This window comes from Protopterus annectens, chromosome 15.part0, assembly GCF_019279795.1.
Source record: "Protopterus annectens isolate FY-2018-M chromosome 15.part0, PAN1.0, whole genome shotgun sequence".
Classification (NCBI taxonomy): Eukaryota; Metazoa; Chordata; order Ceratodontiformes; family Protopteridae; genus Protopterus; species Protopterus annectens.
In genome coordinates this window covers 594,564,775-594,587,095 of record NC_056749.1, presented here as the reverse complement: position 1 = coordinate 594,587,095, position 22,321 = coordinate 594,564,775, and the positions used below count along the sequence as shown (strand labels likewise).

Genomic DNA, 22,321 nt, shown 5'->3' with positions numbered 1-22,321 from the left:
TGACTACACAACAAGTATAAGTAAAAAAATAATAAATAAAAAAGTAATAAAATAATAAATGACACTTTATGCCACAATGACATTTTACTGTCATTGAGCCACACGTGTATTAAAATTATGGTTTCCTCCACTTATTTAAAGCCACAGTACTCCGACTAAAAATTAAATAGGTAACCAATTTCAAAAATGTCATATACTTAGCCGGTAGTACCGACCATAATAAAATAAAATGAGATAAATAAAAAGGGAAGGGCTGAACATCCTTTAATCTGGTTCAGCCCACTCCGTCTAGGTGGAGAAGACCATATTCAACCCGGCCTGTGAAACAGTCACCGGGTATTGGGTAATAAACAAAAAGTATTAAACTAACAAATATTGGTTTGATTTGGTAAAAAATCTATCATATTAGTAAAAAAATAATTCTTTTGTGTTAAAAAACATTGCTATTAAATACTGTAAAGTCCATTCATAGCCTATGAGGCCAAAGAAAACCTTTATCTATTCAGCTGCTTTAATTTTAAAAGACAAGTTAGAACCAAAGAACCATTGATGCCAGGTGCATGACATGCATCCAGTCTTAGTTGCCATACCAACTCCCTATATTCCAACAACAGGGATATAGGACCTCCCCTACCATCAGATTTAACCTGGTCTATTACATAAAACTGAAAAGTGTGATTTGGATTATCTAGATTGTGTTTGGCTAAGGCGTTCTCCTTTTTACCTTTTCTCATGGCATATACATGTTCATAAATGCATTCCTGTAGTTTTCTGTCGGTCTTCCCTACATAGAATGCTGAACAACAAGTACATTGGGCTACATATACCACTTGTGAACTTTGGCAGTTGTATCTACCCTTACTGAAATATGCCAAGTCTCTAATTATATGCCTAGAGCCCGTCTTTATGTACCTGCAGTAGTGGCACATATTGCATTTGAACATGCCGTCCCGAGAATTAAATGACAATAATTTCCTCTGTAAAATGCCCTTGAGGTTAGGACCCTTCCTAAATACTATTCTTGGATGTCCAACAATGGCCCTATTTAATGAATCATCTTGGAATATTAAATTCCAGTTCTTCATTATAAAAGAAAATAATTTCTTAGCGTCCATGTTAAACGTCAAAATAAAACTGTTGAACATGGTAGCGCCTGGAACTCTGGGCATTTCATTGGTCTCCTGAACCAAGAGGTCTTGGCTCAAAATAGGTACATAAAACCCAGAAGCCCTTTTGATCTGAACCTCCTCTACTAAGTTGTTAATGAGGTCTGCAGGGTATCCCCTATTTAAGAACAAATTGGACATAAAACAACATTCCTCCAAAAAATCACATTCCCGGGTTACCATATGAGCTGCCCTAACCAAATGACCTTTAAAGATGGACCTTTTTTGGGAAAATGAATGGCAACTGGTAAAATGAACATAACTATTAGAAAAGGTCTCCTTTCTGTATATCTTAGCTATAAAACATCCATTTTCGAGATCTTTCATGAGGTCAGTATCTAAATATGTTACCCTATTGGTATTAAAACTGTGAGTAAAACTGAGAAATTCAGAAGATGAATTGAACAGCTCCATTAGCTTGAGAACAGTCTCATTGTTGCCCTTAAAGATGATAAAAATATCATCCAAAAATCGGGTATACAAGGAGATGGCCTCCATAAATAGGGGAGTGGAAAAGATGCAAGTTACTTCCCAATGCGCCATAACCAAGTTGGCTACACTAGCTCCACATGGGGATCCCATTGGTACCCCTATCAACTGATGAAAACATAGTTGTGAGTCAAGATTATATCCAGTAATTCACTAACAATTTGAATTTCATTCGCTGGAGCTTTCTTTCTGATTAACATAGCCGGAATCCAGTCTAGGGCTACTGAGTGAGGAATAGAAGAATAAAGATCTTTCACATCAACAGTTACGTAGTCTTATTGATCCTAGAAAGAAAAGACCATGAATCTTTTGAAATCTGTGGCTCACTAGATACATATCTCTTAAGGATGGTATCAACAACTTTTGCGCAAGCATATGTAATGCTGCCCCTGTCACTGACTAGTGGGCGCATCGGTGGATCGTAGGGGTCCTTGTGGATCTTGGAAGATCTAAAAATGGTAGGAATTTTATAAGTCAGTAACAATATATAGTTAAATAAATCTAAGTCTATGGTTCCGTTGATGAACATGTCTCTAAAATAGCCTGTCACTCTAGAGTTACCCATGTTTACTTCATTCCTGGATATCTCAGTATAGGTGTCACTACTAAGAATAATTTCCATTTTCTTTACATAATCCTCTTCGTTCATAACAACCAACCCTCCTCCCTTATCAGGTTGCATGACTCTAACTGAAAAGTTGGCTAAGGACTCTAGTAATACTTTTTCTTCCCTACTAATATTGGTTTGATCCATATAGTTTTGTACAGGCTGGTTTAAAGTATGTCTCATGTCCAGTTCACAGACCTTTTCAAATACATTCAATGCTGGATGAAGAGGTGGGTTATAGGTACTAGATATAAAGAAATCACTTTTGTCCCTGGTAAAGCTTCCCAAAAGTACCTGTAGATTTAATTTTTAACAAATAATTTCAAACCAATAATAGATGATGCTAAATTGGCACGTTTGGAAGGGACAAAAGAAAAACCTTTGGTCAACAAGTCTACTAACTCCTGTTCAAAGTGGAAGTCTGAAAAGTTGTAAATTTTGAAATCCCTTCCAGTGTTATACACAATAGTGTTGGATTTCAAACTCAAATAATCAAAAACTTCCAAAGACGAAATTAATTCCTCCTGTTCCTGGATCAATTGTTGTTCCTCCGACCCTGGTCTGACGGAGGAGTCGAGGCTGGGTCCCGAAAATTCGGGGTTTCTCTAATGTCATTGGAATTAATGGACTTCTGTTGGTCCACTAATCTCTCACTACATCTAATGGAATCAGTGGTTTCCTGAGCTTCAGTAGGTGGAGTCTCCAAGGAATTGGATTCCTGCCTTCTATCCATTTCTGAGGTCCTAATGGTAGTACTTCTCTCCGGTCTCCATGCTTTGAAAGATAAAAAATTCCCTTGGGATACTGGAGGTTTGGGGTAAGCCATACCCTCTTTGTAAGCTTTGACATCTCTATTTAATTTTTTAGACTTGGTTGCCATTAATTTTTTTATTTGTTCATCAATGCTGGTATAGGTCCGATCATAATCGAATCTATACCTATGGAAATTAAGATCGCTTTTAATCTCCCCATCCAATTTAGTAATATCCAACATCAAGTTTTCAGCTGCCTGTTGATAGTGTTTGCATATGAGCTCCATGAGTTCAAACCCATGTTTGTCAAATAATTGGGTTAACTCAAGATGGAAAAGGGATCCCACTTCCAGACCTGTGGGATATTGCCAAGCTCTGAGGCCTTTAGGGACCACCCTGGCTCATTTGCATTCACCAAAATAAGCAATTTCTAGCTGGATCTTCCTCAACTTTATGAGATTTTGGTCAAAAACATTTAATTTGAAAGGTAAATCAGAGACCCCCCCAGTTCCTGGTTCATGTATCATATTCTCACCATTGTTCAAAAAAGAAAATAAACAGTTTAACCATATGTTTAAATTGGGTACGCTTTGTGCATTAGATTCTGATGCAAGTCCACTGCTATGTACTGAAGGTAACCAACCATGAACCATCCCTCCGGTAGTATTCCGAAAATCCGGACGGTGGTTGTCAGTCAATACAGGAATAAGCTTATTGTAGGAAATATCATCTCTGTGACCAATAGTGGCTTCAGGTACAACAGAAGGGCCGCCAGAAACATGCCCTTCATTTACCAGCCCATAAGGGTTGAGTGCCTGTTGAGAGCTCAAAACTTCATCCAAATGTGAGAAAGATTAGTAACTTTTTGAGATAACAACTCAGTTAGCTGGGTTAAATTACCCTGGTCTGTTATGGTGTCAGTTCCTGATGGTGAAACCGGAATAGCATCCATGACACAAACTGCTTCACAAACCAAGGAATAGAGAAAACAAAAAAAGAAAACTCCAAAATGGATGCGTTCCGGACCAGCAGGTAACAGTTCCAAGTGCGGTAGCAAATACAACAATATAATAAAGTAAAATGCCAAGAATGACAAAATTTCCACTTTAATTTAAGCTCTAAAACACAGGCTTTTCATCGGCTGACACGTCGACTTCTTCAGAAATAACGTAAAAACATTTGTTCTGAGATATACACTGAAATTTCATATTTTGACATTTAATCCACGTAAAGCAGTAAGAGTTCAAATGTGTGATTTAAAGCATATTATATACTTATGCTTAGAGCCAGAAATACACACTAAAAGTAAAATGATGTACATTTTAACAGTTGATAAATTCAGCATTTATAGAAAGTTGATTTTCAGAGTGACCCTAACACTGCTGATAAATTGGCTGTACTAATGGAAGGGATACTAGTTAGTGAAGAATTGTTTAAAGCTAAGCAACCTAAGCCTCTAGCTAAGAATGTAAAGATGTCTGTGAACTTCCAAATTTGCCAAAAGGCTGTTGGCAATTAAAATTATTTGTTTTAGATGTGGAAAGATGGGACACATTCCTAAATGTTGTTTAACTGATAATGAAAATGCCAAGCTTAATTTTTTTTAATCAGCATACTGACAATGAAAATGCCATAGTGAACTGTAAGAAAGTAACTGCTAGAATAGAAGTATCAACATGTTGTTTCTGCATTGCTAATACATTAGCCAAATATATGGTATTAGTGAATGGGAAGAAATTCAAGAAATTACTAGATTTTGGGAACATGGTTATACATATTAAGGAAATGTGTGTCTATGAACATAAAACAAATGACAAGAGGAAGGTGTAAGCAGTAAATGTCCACGGAGAGAGTAAGAAGTATCCTATAACATAAATAGAAATTCAAATTCTGTTGGGAAAATTACTACACCCTGTGGCTTTGGTACATAATTTAACATATAATGTCATAATTGGCCTAGACTTCCATAAATTCAAGGCACTGTGGAAATTATGGGGGGAGAGAGCACATTTAGTTTGCGACCTGAATATACCCTTAATAAAAATGGCAGGAAAAAACAGCCTGACACACTGTTAAGAATACATAGTTCTGAAAATAGTTCTATTAAAATGGTTGGGGGGACAGCAACAGATAGCCCCACTATTTTAAAATGAACAGTCCTCATTTCTGATAAAGAGCAATGAATAGGTGAAGAAACATCAAACAAAACAAGAATCTGGCTTTAACTGGAAGGGACAGAAGAACTGGTATATTATCAGAGATCAGTTGCGGAGTCTCGCCAAAAAAAAAAAAATCAGTTACTAGGTTATTGAAAGACATGAGAGAAGAAACTTAAGTAGAATAAACCATAGTACATTATATGGAAAGTAATGCATGTGGTGGGGGTGATCACTGGAACATCTCTTGGGCAGATATATTGGTGGTTTCATTAGGTTTTTGCATGTTATTGTAGACCATGCTATCAGCAGGTCATTCTGTGACATTAGGGGAATGCTGGTGTGGTGTGTAAAGTTGAGTTCTTGCCAATGGACCTTGTGATGGTGACCACCTCTCAATTTAAATGCCTTTTGCCTTGTACTGGTAGGACTAACAGTCTCTCCAGTTCCTACCCCATTCTTGGTGCAGTACATAGTCATCCAGTAACAATTTGTGCCTGCCGCTTTAGGACAAGATGGTGGTATGCAGAGCACCCACAGATTTCAGAGTGTACTGCACATTGTGGGCCACTGTTTTGCTGGCACTAAGGGCCCCTGGTTCCACCCCTCCTGACAGCTGCCATAATTTCATGTGGTGTGGGGGTATCCTTCACCTGTGGTTCTGTGATTACTGTTGTTTATTTTGGTCCTGTGTAGCCTTTCTAGGCAGCTGCTTGCTGTGGTAGTAGGGAACACTCTCTCAAGTATCTGTATGCCCAGTGGCTTTCCACATTGGAGACTTTCTGCCTCTGCTGTGTTTTGCTCCCTTCACATGGTTTATGTTGAAGGGGGCATGTATGTTCCCTTTCACTTGTGGGCGTAAAGGTATGATTTGGTTCTGAAGTACATACAGCCCTGCAGTGGTCACCCAATCCCCCATTGTGTGATTAAGTCCACACATGTTCCAGCTACCTCCCTGTGTGGCTAGCTTCCTCTGTGGTAGTCTTTTGCAGCTACAGCTCCACTTATACTGTTGTAAGTATTCCATTCTCTGGGCAGCAGTAGACATTGTCATCCCTATACTGCTGTACTGACACATTCTCAGAGTGTTACATACCTTTGCTGGGTGTTTTGACTCATCTAGCTGTGCTGTTCACTGTGTCACTTTGTCTTTTTGCCCTGGTATGTGATCTGAATGTAAGGACTGTTACCACATCCACAGAAGCTAAAAAAAATAGGGGATTCTTGCTTGAGTGGAAGCTTGAATATGTCATGGCAAGTCCACACTATCCTTATGCATGTGAGCAAGAGGAGGAAACCTTTCAAATAGTGAAGAATCTCATGAGAATGAACTGTAGCAAAAGCTATGAGGATTGGCGTCTTACAGTTTTGGAATAAAGAAAAACTCAGTTGCAGTGCTGTAGTCTTGCCACCAGTCTGGCTGGTGAAGAAGGTTAAAAAGCAGATTGGTTCTCAAACATCAGTAATGTGGATGAAATAGGCAATGTAAAGTAAAGGAAACATTTGGACTGGAAATCAGCAAGGACAGAAATATTACTGTGATGGGAAGTGAAGAAGATTGCCAGATCTGCAGGCTAAAGCCAAAGCAAGAATACAAAAGCCAATAAAAAGACCTTTGTTTGATGCTGAAGTAGTTGGTAAATCTGCCAAACCAATATCCTCTTTAGTTTGTGAGGATTATTAAAATCATTACAGACAAATGTCAGATATAGTTGTACATCTAGAAGGTGAACAGCAAGAAGTGTCGCAACTAGTCTTGTGCAAAATGGATAGAGACTGTGATATCTGTGATGGTCTTGGACTTCTGAAGCTATGTCTCATAGTGAAGCTGCAGTGTAACAGAACCTTTCCCAAAAGGACTAGATGTCCAGTATAAATAGTCCTGTTACATTATCCACTTATGAAATACCACTGAAAAAAAGAGAGATGTGTGAACTCTTCTAGAGTTAAAATGATTATAAGGGCTGACAAGTTTCATTATTAAAATGTATTTTGAGTGTATACAAAAGTTTTGGTATGATATAAATAGTCCTTGATGTGCTTAGTAGAATGTTAAGATTGATTACAAATGTTATATGTAATATGTATGCTGCATCAGTAATGTCTTTCGGCTTTTCCCGGTTAAGGGTAGCCACAGTGGAACTCCGGTCCACTCATGATTGGCAGTGGATTTTTACAGTGCCAAGTTGCCAGCCTGATGCCCAACCTTCAAAGAAGGCACACCCATTCACGCACGCACCTACCTGCATGTCCTTAACATCATTCGACCATGGGGAGGACATGCAGACTCCACACAGAAGGCGCTCCAGCCGAGAATTGAATGGGAGAATCTCTTGCTGTGAGGCGACAACCCTAATGTATGCTGCCTCAAATTCAGTAAAAAGGATGATATTCTGTATGAGAGTATAGATTCAGGGCTAATAAGCTAGCCGCAAAAATGTACATGCTAAGTGGTGCATAGCTCATGTAGAGAATTGTCATTTGGAGTATAAATCACACAGAGGTTAAACCACAGCTACCACGTCTGTGTGTTATTAATTAAGCATCTTAGTGTGGTGCAAGATGTGTATATGTGTTAAACAAGCACAATTCATTAATTTAATCTTTTGCCCTTGAAAAGCACCACCTTCTCCTTCATTTTCCTTGTACCATATTACCTTTGTATATTTAATTTATTATTATTAGTAATATAAATATTATTATTATTTTTGTTTGACATTTGTTCACCGGGTAGTCTGACTGAGCTAATGCCCTTTTTCAGAGGAGGCCCGAAGAGAAAAGCTTCACAAGTTTAACAACACTGAAATATTAATTTTCAACTAGAGATACAGTCAAGTTGGTTCCAGTTTAGCTTAGACAGTTAAGCAGTAAAACAACAATATTCAGAATTTTTGAGTATTCTTATAAACACTTTTATACTAAGTGACAGACACTATATCTACAACAGTTATTAGACACCACTGTATACATGTTTATTTGATTATGACAACAGAAGAAAGAAACACAAAATTATACTTTTTGTACAGGCAGTGGAGGTTAAACCATGACAGCAGTTAGGGAGATATTACCAATTTAATTTCTATATGTCTAGTATAACAAATGTATGAGGTTTTAGGAAAGTAGCTAGGAGAGATGAGCAAATAATAGAGGAGTTTAATAAAGGAGTCTGGAGTAGAATGAGAGAGGGGGAGAGGAGTAGTGATGAGTGAGAGGGAGATGTGTTAGTAGAGAGGATATGAGGTTTTAACACACTTGTTACTTTTGTCTTAATGTCATATCTCTCTTTCTCTTTTCACATACACTTAATACCATTCAGATCGTAATAGTTTGACATGTTTTTCTACTTTTTTCATACACATTTTCTTACCAGGATGTTATTCTTTTTCTACAAATCTTTAGATGCTTTTGTTCATGTCTTTATACACCTTTAACCACTCCATTCAATTCTTTAAAAAAAGTGTCATAGTAACATGCTTTTCAAGAAGGTTTTCTCATTCTTTTTTCAAAATTCTTAAAGAACTGCATACCCTAGTATGCCTCTTTTATAAGCTTTTTTGCCTTTTATTCTATGTTTGTTACTCTAAAACTCCAGCCATAGCATTCTGAGGTTGGAAAACTCTGATTCCTTTATTCCCCTTTCCCTGTTCCAACTCTTCAGAGATCAGCACAAAGTTGGTCTCTGTTCTTGTAGTCCCATTATTAAAAGTATTCTCTCTCATTTTCCACTTTTAAATAAAAATTACTTGCAACTTTCCTACATTTCCTAACCTTCTTTCATTTACCTTCTTTCAGTCCTTGTATAAGTAATAATCTGATATTATAACAATCTCTATATCCGTAGCGTAACATATTTTTCCATTTGTTCAAATCATTTTAACATTTGTTTCATACTTACCTTTTTAAGGGTAAAGTGGTATTAATGTTACCACGATTTATGGTATTTTTGCACAAAAGATCAGTTTCCTTCTTGGAATACATACTGTTACATCCAATACCGATATCTCTTGATTTATTTATCTTCATATAGATTCCTAAACGTTCTTTTCTTTCCATACTCCACGTCACTCCCCTACCCCATACCTGCCTGAATTTGTTTTTCTCATTTGGTTTAAAATCTCATATTCAATAGGCACATAATATCCTGTCTTGAATTTTAACACTGCTGCAGTATTGTAAATTGTCTGATCTCAAGTTTTATATTAATTACCTTAGCTAACTATGCTTTTCCTTTCTTTGAATCTTTTACCTTTTTTTTTTCATTCATCTATCTTTGTCCTCATCTATCTTTGTCCTCAATGGAACTTTACTCTTTTGACCTTTTCACTTACAAGCAACAAGCAAGCAAACAAATAAAATAAATAGAATTGTGTTTCTTTTATTTGCATGTATTTTGTGTTGCATTTTGTTCTTGAGTGTAACTTATTTTATGAGACCATGGAGCAGTGCTGCTAAGTAACTTAGTCTTAGTGAAATGGTGGTCATTATATATCTGTAGACCATTATTACTGGTAAACTAGCCCATGTTGTTATACATTCTGATACTGAAGGGGAATAGCCAATGTCTTTGTCCTTATGATATGAAGTGCACTGTCTGAGACCAGAGCAGTAGTCTTCCTAAACTAGTCATTCTAATGTGGTTTCATTTTTTAAGCCTGAGTCTTGATTTCTTGTAGAAAAAACTCCTAGTGTTATTTTTTTAAGCCTGAGTCTTAATTTCGTGTAGAAAAAACTCCTAGTGTAACACTGTTTGTTATTTGTAGATGGAACATTGCCATTGAATCCTTAGCAATAATTCAGTGGTGCTCAGATCTGTACCTGGATAAGTATTGCTTAAAAACTAGTCCTGTTGAACTGCTGGGGATCATATAACCGTGGAACAATACCAGGAAACTAATCTTACTATAGTAGTGCTCTTTAACAAATAACAGAGTAGTATTACTGCTAAGCTAGTCCTTCAACTGTTCACCTGGCACTTGATGTAAAGGGTAAGTCTGCAAGCTTTAGTTCCTGAGGTACATGGTTTTATTACCTCAGTCCGCCATACTGCTCAACCTCTTGGAGCAAGAAATATGAACAAAGCCTGGAATAATGGGGGTACAAAGGCCCAACAATAGGAACATTTTTTTAAATATTGTTCGTACAAACTTAGAGAGTTGATAGAGTAACAGGTTTTGCATTAGCATGGACTTTCTGAAGGGTATGAAGTCTGAGAATCAAATGACAGCCATTATTGTTCTGACTTCAGTCCTCAATGATTTGCCTGAAAACTGCAATTTTATGAGAAACTGACCAAAAATATGAGTGAAAAAATCTGGACAGTTGAGAGCTGTGCAGCTCTCATTTGTTTACTGTATGACCTTGAACAAGTCACTTAACCAGCTCTGGGGTCACCCCTGAAAAGAGACTGAGGGACTGTAGGTCTAGTGGGCCTACCAAGTTAACAAATATGTATTCTTATCCCTGTGCACTTCATTTCTTATAAACCTCTTTCTGGATATTCTGAATGAGTATGACCTGCAGTAGTTGTACACTGTAACTGACAGTCCACGGTGCTTCTGTTTCCTTGCAGATGCTGAAAATGCAGTGGAATTGCTTAATAAATATCAGTCCAGGTTAACTGCTCCAGAAGACCAACAGCTTAAAACTTCTATTGGTAAAGTCTCAAGTGTCTTCCAGAGTGACCTTTTCCAGGCATTACAAGGTATGGAGAATACAGATTTTTCATTACATAAACATACATGCATGGAAGTACAGTAATCCTATGAATATTAGATGAAAAGGACAAAATATTGGTGTCCGTGAACAGTATGTTTCATTGGTATACTGTGTATAAATAATATCCGAGTCAGAGCTGTAAGAGAATCTGTTTTTTACGTTTTTGTGGTCATGCAATCCTACAGAACCCATTTGTACTATTAAAGGAACTCTACTACATGCAGTGAGCATGTACTTTTGTAATAATGTTAAAATGAAACAATAGGGAGACAGAAAGACCCTAAGAAATTAAGCAATAGGGAGAGAGAAATACCCTAACTTTTATTTTAGTATTTTCAGTACTGGTAATATTATAATTTGTTTTATATTAAATTTAATTAAAAATACTGCTTGAATAATTTTGAATTTGTCAAGAAAATAAATCAGAGTTTTAAAATGACTGTATCTGACTCTCTATTTGAAGTGAAAGACACTGCTGTGAAAGTTCTGACCCTACAAATAATACGTTTTGATTCAGATGCAAAAAAAAAGAGTGCATTGTGAAGCTCACTGTTATATTTTTCAAACATTTTTGTAAGGGGGCTTTGTCCCCTGCAGCACCCACATCTCAGCTATGTACAACTCTCAGACTTGGACTAGGTTGAATATTTTGAACTGGCAAAGCTTTGGACTTATAGAGGTATTCCCTCATTCACACACGTTATTTCCTTGGACTTTCAGCAGGCACACTTGCTATATATTTTACCTTTAATTTAAAACCTGTGATTACTGACTTTTGCTGAATCTGGGGATGAATTGTGGATAGACACAGTTGTAGTCTTTCTATTCATAGAAGTTTTCTTGTTTTAACATCGCTGTTTGTAGAAGAACTCCTGTTAGATGCTTGGTGATCTGTAGGGTTTCAGAGAACCCTCACTGAAAATCAGAGGTCTGATCTGTCTGGTGTGGGTTGGCACAGTAGAACTGAAGGTTATTAGTATATGTACTTAAATCATTGTGATATCAGTCAGCGTGTAAGGCCACATATTGTCACAGTGGTAGTATGAGGCCATCATGGACATAGATTTGTCAAATGCTAACTCAAATAGGATCATATCAGAAGTTCAAGGGGTTGTGAAGGTCTTTTGATCTAGAGGTTACTACATAATGTAACTGTAAAGAGCATTACAAGTATGAAATTAAATCAAATGTTCATGGGTTTGAACCTTTCAGTTGTAACAGCTGTTGAGGGCAACATGACCAAAGTGCTGTATGCACTAAATGTGAAACGTGCTACTGCTGAGGAACACACATGTGTAATAGGTGAAAGTACACAATTAAAAACAGTATTAGAACCATTAGTGCAATGTTATACAGCACAGCTCCATAAAAGTAACTGCTAGTTGAGCAAAACTTGTGCACTACATACCACATGCACTGTGCCTTGGATCTGGTTAATCTTTTTAACTGTTATTTTTCTAGTAAACATGAAGATTTATCATTTGGATGAAATGTTAAACCGAGGTCCCATCTACTTGAATTGGTGATATCTCAGGCTGGTGCAAACAATTTCATGGCACCTATCAAAGAGAGAAGGGGAAGTTGCCCAATGTCACGTCCATATTTCTCCTAGTGGTATAAATACCACATTGGATCTCCCATGAAGAGAGGCTACTAGCTGAGTGGGACTAGCCCAGTCAAAAAAGGATTAATAAATAAATAAAAATCTAGAACTGAAGAAAAGCAAACTTTTTGCTGCATATTTAATTTTATAGAATCTGACTACACTCAGTTTAAAGATTAGACCAGAATTCAAGCATCTTGAACATCTTTTGTAATTTTGACTTGTCATTTTCATCACAAACAATATAACATCTTACTTTGCCTGCTTCAACAATTTCAGCTTCTGACTGCAAATCTTTATATTGCTTTTTCGTACTGTATCTCCAAAGTGTAAATCTGTCAGTCTTTTGCAGTGTCTTTCAAAGTAATTTTTCTTCCTATAATTTTTTTTCTGCATTTCTTTTGTTTTATATTGATTTTCAGGCATCAGTAGTATAGCTGAGGTACATAATTTGTATTTTAACATACCATCTGTTAAACATTGAGCTGATGAGAGATTTGGTCCATGCGATGGTGTATTCTTCCATTGTAAAAGTGCAAAATAATTCTCACTTCACAATGTCAGGTCTTGCATTTTTTCATAAGGAACCACAAAATATGTGCTCATGCAAATTAGTTCATCACTTTTAGAGAAAGGAGAAGCTGAGAGTTTGGAATGCCTGTTTGTTTCTTGCAATTGACTTTGTCAGCCTGTTTAGTTCTGAGGTATAAAGGGTATGAGCTGCTAATAAATTTGATCTTGTAGCCATAAGTTTGATTCCCTAAAATGCATATTAAAAACTCTGTGATTCTAAGAACGATGTTTAAACTAACTGTGTTCCTAGCTTGTCGCTGAGAAGAGGCATTTAAGCCCAGTGTGTCTAGTTATTTAATGAATACGTTTTAAAATGATACAGGATTCAAAAATGATGTTCAAAGTTGCTCTATAGTAAGAGTTTTATTTGCATAAAGAAGTAGTCTGAAAGATGTTGCTAAAAGCTGATCTACATATGGTCATTTTATGGGAAAATATATTTGCTTTGCACTGCTAGCCTAACAGCACTACTGACCTATAAGAAGAGAATAACTAATGATTCACAACATACATGGGCGCAGTCTGGAAGTTACTGTTTATATTTCACGTTTAATACATTATTGTGAACATTTCTGTGTACAGTGACATATTTACTTATCCAAGACCATGCAGTCTACCTGCAATGTCTGTATCCATACAAACAACCCATAATGTTTATCTTGACTGGTCTGGTAGTAGGGTCATATATTACAAGCCACCTATGACATCACGAGAGAGGAATGATCCCCAGTCAACCTGCATGCATAGTTAGCCACTGATGGTGCCTGTGAGATACTCCAGTCCCATATTAAGAACTTGTGCTGTGTGAGCCTGTAATTTCCAAGTTTTGTGTATCCTAAGTAACACAGGTTGACCTTACTTATTCCAACATCTTTGTTATAACTCTACTGTGTGGTTTCCAAACATTAAAATTGCAGAACACTGATCCCTTTAACAGTTTGAAACTTGCAAAGCAGATTCTTTCAGTCCTTACTTCTGTTTCCCCTGGACTTATTGAATGCATTTCCTGGTCTCATAAGTGTAGAGTATGCTGTCTACGTTTTTCTAACTCATGTGTGCCGATATGAGAATAACCTGTATGTAGGGCGACTTACTAGTAAAAGCTCAGCTGAACTGTTTGTTTTTTATTTCTGTGCAGTGGAAATATTTAAATGACTTCAGTTCTTAAACCTGGATACTATTATAGAGCACAATGACTGCATTAAGCTCCATTATTTATCTAGTTTTAAATAATTTCCTCATGCACATGCCATTAGAAAGGTCCCTGTCGGCAATATGGGTTTCAAATTCAAGTCAGTCTGAATTGTAGAGCACCACCAACTCCCACATGGGAATTTGTGCAGGGTCATTACATTCTCATGGGAAACTGCAAAGCAGATAATTACATGAGCTGTTTTTGTTTAATTAAGAGCTGCTTTGACTCCTACTTCAGCCAATCAGTCAGCTTTTGGGATGTTGGGTTTGCCTTGGGAGAGTCCTTATCTGATTACTAACTGCATGCTGTTATTTACTATAGAGCATTAGAAGCTTCATTATGAAAGTAGATATTGCTCTCAAATCATGTGAAAATAAAAAAGTCAGTAGTGAGAGGTTGAAAAGTCACCGGAGGACATGCATATAATGTAAATGAATGGGGGATTCATTGTAGAAGGGAACATAGTAGGTGGCAGAAGAGTAGGAGATAAAACTGTAAAATAATCAAGTAACTAAACAAGTATAGTGGTGATAATTTGAGAGAATGAGTTGATTTTTTGAGTTCCAGAGTGGGAAGGATTAGTTAGGCCAGTTAAGAAGCTAGAAAGCTGACAGAGAAAGGAGATCACATAAACAACTGACTAATTTTTGTATTGTATGATGTGAGCTTGTAGCTTACAAAAAGCAGGTCCTGCATACAAGGATAGTGTGTCATTCACAACTCATTTTACAAATGTATCTTTACTATCCATATGCCTTGTGTGGTTTGAGGCACAGCATTTTCTGTTTTTTACTTCCTATACAGAAATAATGGAAGCAAGACTGTGATGACACCAGACTGAAGACATTTTCCTTTGCATAGTATGAGCTGTTTTTTCCACTTAAACTCTTTGGAGTGTTTTCAAGCATTGCTTTCACTCAACTGTGGTTATATGAAGCTAGTAATAATAAATGTTATGTATTCCTACATTAAATGTTTATGAACAAAAGCCAGCTGTACAACTGCCATGTGCTACCATCACTACTTCGAGAAGAAATTCTCATTGATATAGATGCAGAAAAAGTCATGACAAGAGTTGCAGTACATGCAAGTAAATAGTGGACTGGTAGGGAGATTTAGGTTCATATGTTCATAGGAGATTACTAGGCTAATGGCTTAAAAAACCCTTACAAGCCTAGCCAATGTAACCTGATTTTACCAAATACATGACCTCTAGGGGCAAGAGGATGGAATGGATTTGTGCTTATGCATTGACAGATTGCCCCTGTCCATAAGGGACATAGGCACTACCTCAGATGTGAATTTTCAATTCCCCATCCATTGATCCAAATTGCATTTGAAGAGCATCAGGGAAGGGATCTACTTAATGTGAAAAGAAAGCCTGTTCCAAAGAAGGGGCATTCTCTGAGACACATCTGTCTTTCCGGAATGTTTTGTGACCCTTGTGCTGTTTGACTTAGATCAGGTATAGGTCACACCTCAATAGTTGTCAGGAGACAGAGTAAAGGGATAGGGCTTTTAGTCTGTGTGCACAGGACATATTGTTTGATCCTGTATTTTCTTTGTGAGGAACATTTGAGGTCACTTCAGCTACTATAAGTGCCTAGTCAAGTACATGCCAAATGGCGCATTGTACTCTGTTATTGGTATAATGAGGGCTGAGTACAGCAGGACTATAATTTCCTTGGATCTGGATGCCATACCTTTATAAGTTGTACCACATAGAAGGACTTCCTCAACTCTGTGGACACATGGCTGTCAAAGTGCAGGCTACTATTTATCTGTGTACCTAGATCTCTCACCTCTAAGTCTACTCTTAGGAGTGTGCTATTGATGTTGTAATTTGCAGGGGTATTTGACTTTCCAAGGAGTAAGATAATGCATTTTTCGCATTTATTTTTATGCCATGGTTCTGGCACCAATCTTTTGTCTGATCTAGACCCTTCTGACGAATGTCTACATCATTGGGGATTAAATGATTGCCCTCAGCTTGCAGTCACCTGCAACGTTTTTCATCCAGAGGCCTTCCACATTAGTTTTGACTTCAGAGAAGTATATTCCAAACAGGAGTGGTCCCAGCACTGATCCCTGTGGCACACCACTAGTAACTGACCTCTTACAGAATCTGGATTCACCCACTTTAACCACATGTGTCTTGTCTGTGAGCCAATTGGTTATCCATCTGGTGATGCAGGGATTTATGCCCAGTTTTGAGTTTATTCATAATACCTGAGTAGGGAATTGTGTCAAATGCCTTTACCAGGTCATAGTAGGCAGCATGTACTGTTTTGTCCTTATCTATAGCCTTAGTGACTTTCTCAAAGAAATCCACCAGATTCAGTAAGCATGGCCTGCCCCTGACAAAGCCGAATTTGGTCAGGTCCAGTGGGTCCTATGTCATTATTTATCAGGTCCATGATTATTATTTATATGGCTTTACATATGACTAGTCAAACTTATAGTTCTGTAATTTCCCAGGTCAGTAGATGGGTCCCCCTTTATGCAGAGGGATGACTGTTGCTGTCCTCCACTCTATCATATCATCCACAAGATCATTCCAGATGCTGTGGTTAAACAGAGATCTTAATGGGTCGGATAAGTCCTGATTTAAGCTGTTTAGGAGGCAACCTGGTATATCATCAGACCCCATTGAAGCCATGTTTTTAGCTTTAGAGAGTGCAGTGGCAGCCTGTTCTTTGGTGATAATTGGCAGTGGAGTGGTGGAAGGTATTTCTTGAAGGAGACCTGGGAGTGACGGGGAGGTGAAATTTGAGCTGAATTTGTCAGTCAGAAGATTTGTTATATCTTCCTGCCGAGTATAGGTGATGCCATCTACAACTAATTCTGCACATTAAGTGTTGCCCTTACAATGGCAGACATGACTGAAAAATGCCTTGTGGTTACTCTCTGCTTTGAAGGCTGTTTTTACCTCAAAGTCTGTTTTCAGAGACTTGACAAATTCCCTGATTCACTTGTTTTGACTAATGAGGGACATTGTGTTCTGCAATATCCAAGAACAGCTGAAGGATAAAGTACTGCAATAAAAAATCAGGAAATCTGCACCTTTTTGGTCTGTTGAGCAAATTCTCTCTTGCTTCTTAATAGAATCTTCTTTCTTTTGTAGGATAACCTATTAACCACAGGGTGGTTTGGTTTGCGGGTTGACCTGGGTTTATTTCAGTCTGGCGCTGCTGTTTTTATGCAGTTGTTTATATGGTCATATAGGGGTTTTGTATATACCTCTGTGTAGGTTTCTGCATTTTTTGGGTTTTAGGGAGCTTGGAACTCATTAAACCACATACTAAATCCTGGTGGTCCCTGCTCCCCCAATCCTTGTCCTGATAAGACTCCCAAAGATACTGCCTCCACCTTCAACACATATTTTGTTGCCTCTATATCAACTCATATGCCTTTTAATAACATTTCAAACCACTCTCTATTGAATTCCACTGTACTGTCATCAAGTTCTTTTTCCCTCAAACCTGTACCCACTAGCTACATCAAATCCCTACTCTCTAAACTCAAACCTTGCTCAGCTTCTACCGACAACATTCCTTCCTTTTCCTTCAGTTAGCTGCTGACTCTCTTCCTCTCCCTGTATCTATCTTAATCAACCGCTCCATTTCAGAGTCCAAAGTCCCTTCCATATGGAAACAATTCTTCACTCTACCAATACATAAAGGAGGTAACTCCTCAGACATCACTAATTTTAGACCAATAGCCATCCTCTCTCCTCTCTCTAAAGTTCTAGAAAAATACATACATAAGTTATGCACTACCTACTCTGTGAGAATCTGCAGACACCTACTAAACATGGCTTTAGACCAAAGCGTAGTACTACTACTGCCCTACTATCATTCTTTAATACTATATCACTTGCCGAGATGACAACAAACTTGCCTCCTGCCTATTCTTAGATCTCTCTAAAGCTTTTGATGCCATCTGTCACCCTCTCCTTCTGTACAAACTAACCAACCTTAACTTTTCCCCTGCTACTGTTGCATGGTTTTACAGCTACCTTACTGACAAAATTTCAAGCAGTAAAGTGGCAGTCTGCACTCTCCCATTCTTTCCCAGTTAAAATGGGTGGCCCTCAGGGTTTCATCCTTAGTCCACTACTTTTCAACATCTTCACTAATCATCTTTATTCTTCCTGTCCTCAGTCATCACTGATCCAATACACTGATGACTCTACTGTCATCCCTATTGCTGACTCTACCTCCGAACTCATCTCTACAATACAGACTTCCTTTAACTCTGTAGAAAACTGCCTCTCTAACCAGCTTATCCTAAACCCCCCAAAAACTAAGCTACTGCTTTTTCTTCCTAAAAACTACAACCACAGTAAATCCACTTTCTCAAGCCTGTCCCTCAATAACACACATATTGAGGTGGAAACTAGCACTAAACTCCTTGGTGTCATCATTGACGACTAACTTAAATTCGATCTACACATTAACAACTGTATCAAGAAAACTCATCAGAAACTGGGGCTCCTCTACTACAACAAAAAGTTTCTCACCAGTGAAACTAGAGTAACTCTCTCTTATGCCTACCTCCTACCAGTCAATTATATGGCTCTCAAATTCTTACTTGCCTCAACTCCACACTCCTTGCCAAACTTGAATCTACCTACAAAAAAATAGCCAAATTGGCAGCCCATCAAACTTACAAGTCACATCACTGTCTCTCACTCAACCACCTTAACTGGCTAGAAGTACCTCACCAGCTTCTTCTCCCTCAACAACAGATCATCCACTCTATCCTTTATCAGCCTTCTTACTGTCATACCCTATCATCTGTCCTCTCCCACTATTCACCTGTTAGATCCCTCCGGAGCTCTAACTTAGATCTGCTACAAATCCACAAACCTAAAACTAAGAAAGGATGTATTCTGTATAGCTATAGTCCTTCCAAGGCCTGGAACAAACTCCCACTAGAGATCAGTTAACGCAACTTGGTCAATTCAAGCTAGCCACTAAAGAATTACTGTTAAGCCAATGGACCTGCCCCCCCCCCTCCTTAAACAGCTTATCAACCCTAACTGCCCACCTCTATCTGCTCCCAACTTATGTAACTTTCTTTAACTTTCTATGCCTTGTCTCACATTAACTTCTCTATCATAAGCACATGACATATATTCTTATCTGCATAATGTAAGATCTTATGTCTGGGGACAAAACTAGTATTAGTCCTTCTGAATCATGTAGGATTTTAAAACTGACAGACATAATTAGTTTACTGTAGTAAATGTTTTTCATGTATATGTTGCTTTGAATATTTTCTGTAAACTAGTTGTTGATTATTTACTTATTTTTGTAAATGATGATCTGTAGAACATGTGGAGCTTTTCTCCCCGGGCCTCAGCTGAAAAAGGGCTACTTTGCTCTGTCGGATAAACCTGGTCAACAAATGTAAATTAAAATAAATAAATAATAAATAAATAAACATTTCCACTATTAAATCTGTAGAAAACCCAGGAAACAATGGCAGAAAAATGTATGCATTTCCATTCATTGTGCCCCAAGGCTTTAAATTATTCTCTGCTGGTCATGCTGCCATGTAGTGTTACACTTGCATTGTACTTCTTTTCTTGATGTTACTGCTAGCCCTGCCAACACCCAACTGTTTAATGTTATAAAAGTGAATGCTTGAAGACATTTACAGGGTTGATACCACAATTTGTGTTTTTGGAATGTTTTTCTAATGCTGTATGCCTCATTATGTTTTCTGGTAAATATAACTTTCCGGTGTATTTTGTTTTTCTTATCTCAGGCTTCCATTTGGGATGACATGGTTATACCCCCAAGCTCCTGTTAACACATGTTATAGTTTTGTCTTCAAGAATAAAACTGTATATTCCTTATTCAGACTTTTCCCCTCACATCATCAGCGGCAATTAATCTCTGTATTTTAAACTGATCCTTATAATGTGTCCTCTCTGTTGGTCTGAATTAGCATGACTATCAGTAGTCAAACCATAAGTATGTTAGATCATCATTTCCTCCTAATCAGATTAACTTACCCCAGGAAACTATATTCCGCTCACGTAATTATTGAAAGGTCTCCATGGTTCAGATCTCATTTTTGTAAATGCTATATTTTCTGTAACTGGAAAGTAGGGTCCCTTGCCCCCTCCATATGTTACCTTGTTCATATGGTTTGCTTGCTTTGCTAAGGTGTTTGTTTTGTTTATTTAATCACACTTTAACACTTGGTTAAGTCTTTAACCCCATTTTGAGTGCCTCCTTGAAGAGATGCAAAAGAATGCCAAGGGTTGTGCAAGCAGTGGTCAGAGTCTGCTTGCTTTTCATACTTTTACTCCAACATAGTGACAAAGTAATAGATCACATATCAATAACTTTCATACATTGTGTTCCATTTCTAGAGTTGTAAAAAGTATTAAAAGGGAACAAAATAGTTAAGACTGGTTGAATATGATATTCTACAAGCCTGAAGATTTGTATGAACTTAACAAACTGAGTAACACTGTTATGGTATAAAATCATAGTTTTGAATAAATCCATGTTTCATTATGTTGTTTTTTTTGTTTTTTTTTTTACATGATATGGTGTTTAGAGTCATACCTGCTTTTTTTTTTCTTCTTCTTTAATAAGGCAGAATGGGCTGCTAATCGAATTAGGGCAACAGCTATAGATAAGCTGTTGTAACATACACCATGTCTTTTCCTTTATTTAAAATGCCTTATCTGTCGACTGTCGTACAAATAGCTGTTGGACTGGTCTGTTGTTATAAAGTAAAATTGTGTTAATGCAGAGTTCTTAAATACACAAAGATGCCAAAAAGAACTTAAAATGCAATAGCATTTGAAAAGGATGTTTATAAGCAATTAGATGTACAGTCACTGTTTGATATGCGAGTTCCCAATTTATTGTTTAGGAGTAGTTCTGTTTTTTTTTTTCTTTTTTTGTACATGAAAACAGTACTGTTGCATTCCTGAGGTTTTCTCTGTGTGTGTTTGAGTTGTGCACATGTGCGTATGGATATGCTGGGCTAGGGTCAAAACATATTTTCTCTGAACAGAGGTAGTAGAGCATATAACTGATATATTAGTAAATTGGTCATCCAGACTTTTTTTTTCTAAAACTGAGTCAATTTAAAAGTAAAACTAATGGAATTATTCTGATGAAAAAGTGGGAAAGGGCCTACAGATAAGTAAGTATGCTGATGAGATGACTGCAAACCTGGAAAAACAAGTCAGTACAAGATGTTGAAGTTTTCCAAGTTGATTTACAAAAATACTTCCTTTGTGCAGTGGTAATGATTGCACCTTTAATGGGAGTCTGCACTGGCATCAACCACCTTTTTCCCATTTTGTACATGACATTGGGGTGTCTTATCAACAGTGACTCATGTAGAGATCATGTTCACACCACTGAGTGGGTACCACAGTCGTTCTGTGGCATAAGCACATGTGCACTCTTACACCTACAGCCAATTTTGAGTATCCAGCCCACCTATGTGGCATCATAAGACATGTCAAAAATGACACAAGCTGTGGTTACAAAATAAATGGTCAAATCATAAAAAATGGCACCATCAGTAAATATCTAGGATCCATGGTAGACAGCAATTTAAACTGTTTTATATTGCACAAAAAGACTGGGATAAATTTAAAGCAATTAAACACAAAACTTTGTGTGTGATATCAAATCATTAAAATTAGTGACTTGCCTTCATAGAGCCTTCTAAAGATTTATAACAATTTAAACTTTGGCCAGTGTGTAAGTCAGAAAAGCATATTTTGTTACCCATCTAATTCTAAAGGGTATGCAGGGAGATTATTGTACCATTTTTTATCTCGGTCATCTAACCCACTATGGAATGTAGTACTGCATTTTGTAGCCGTTAAACAATGCACCTGAGAACAAGCTGGGGAAATCAGAAGAAGCTGGAAATTGATAAAGAGGAAACAGTGGAATTGGTTAAAATTTCATGTATTTGGGAGGTGTGGCTGAGGAGTAGGGGAACCTGTGCTTCTACTTGCACTAAATGGTGTCCGTTGTTTTTTTTTTTTATCTTTATTCCCTCTCCAGCAGATGTG

General features: G+C 37.4%; 1 protein-coding gene across 1 annotated transcript in view; it reads left to right on the top strand.

Moving 5' to 3' along the window:
- DLG3 (discs large MAGUK scaffold protein 3) overlaps positions 1-22,321 on the top strand; it is a 3,698,230-nt gene that overhangs the window by 53,353 nt on the left and 3,622,556 nt on the right. Inside the window, exon 2 of the mRNA XM_044057417.1 lies at positions 10,740-10,871. Coding sequence (XP_043913352.1) covers positions 10,740-10,871 — 132 coding nt within the window. The remainder of the gene's footprint in view (positions 1-10,739; positions 10,872-22,321) is intronic.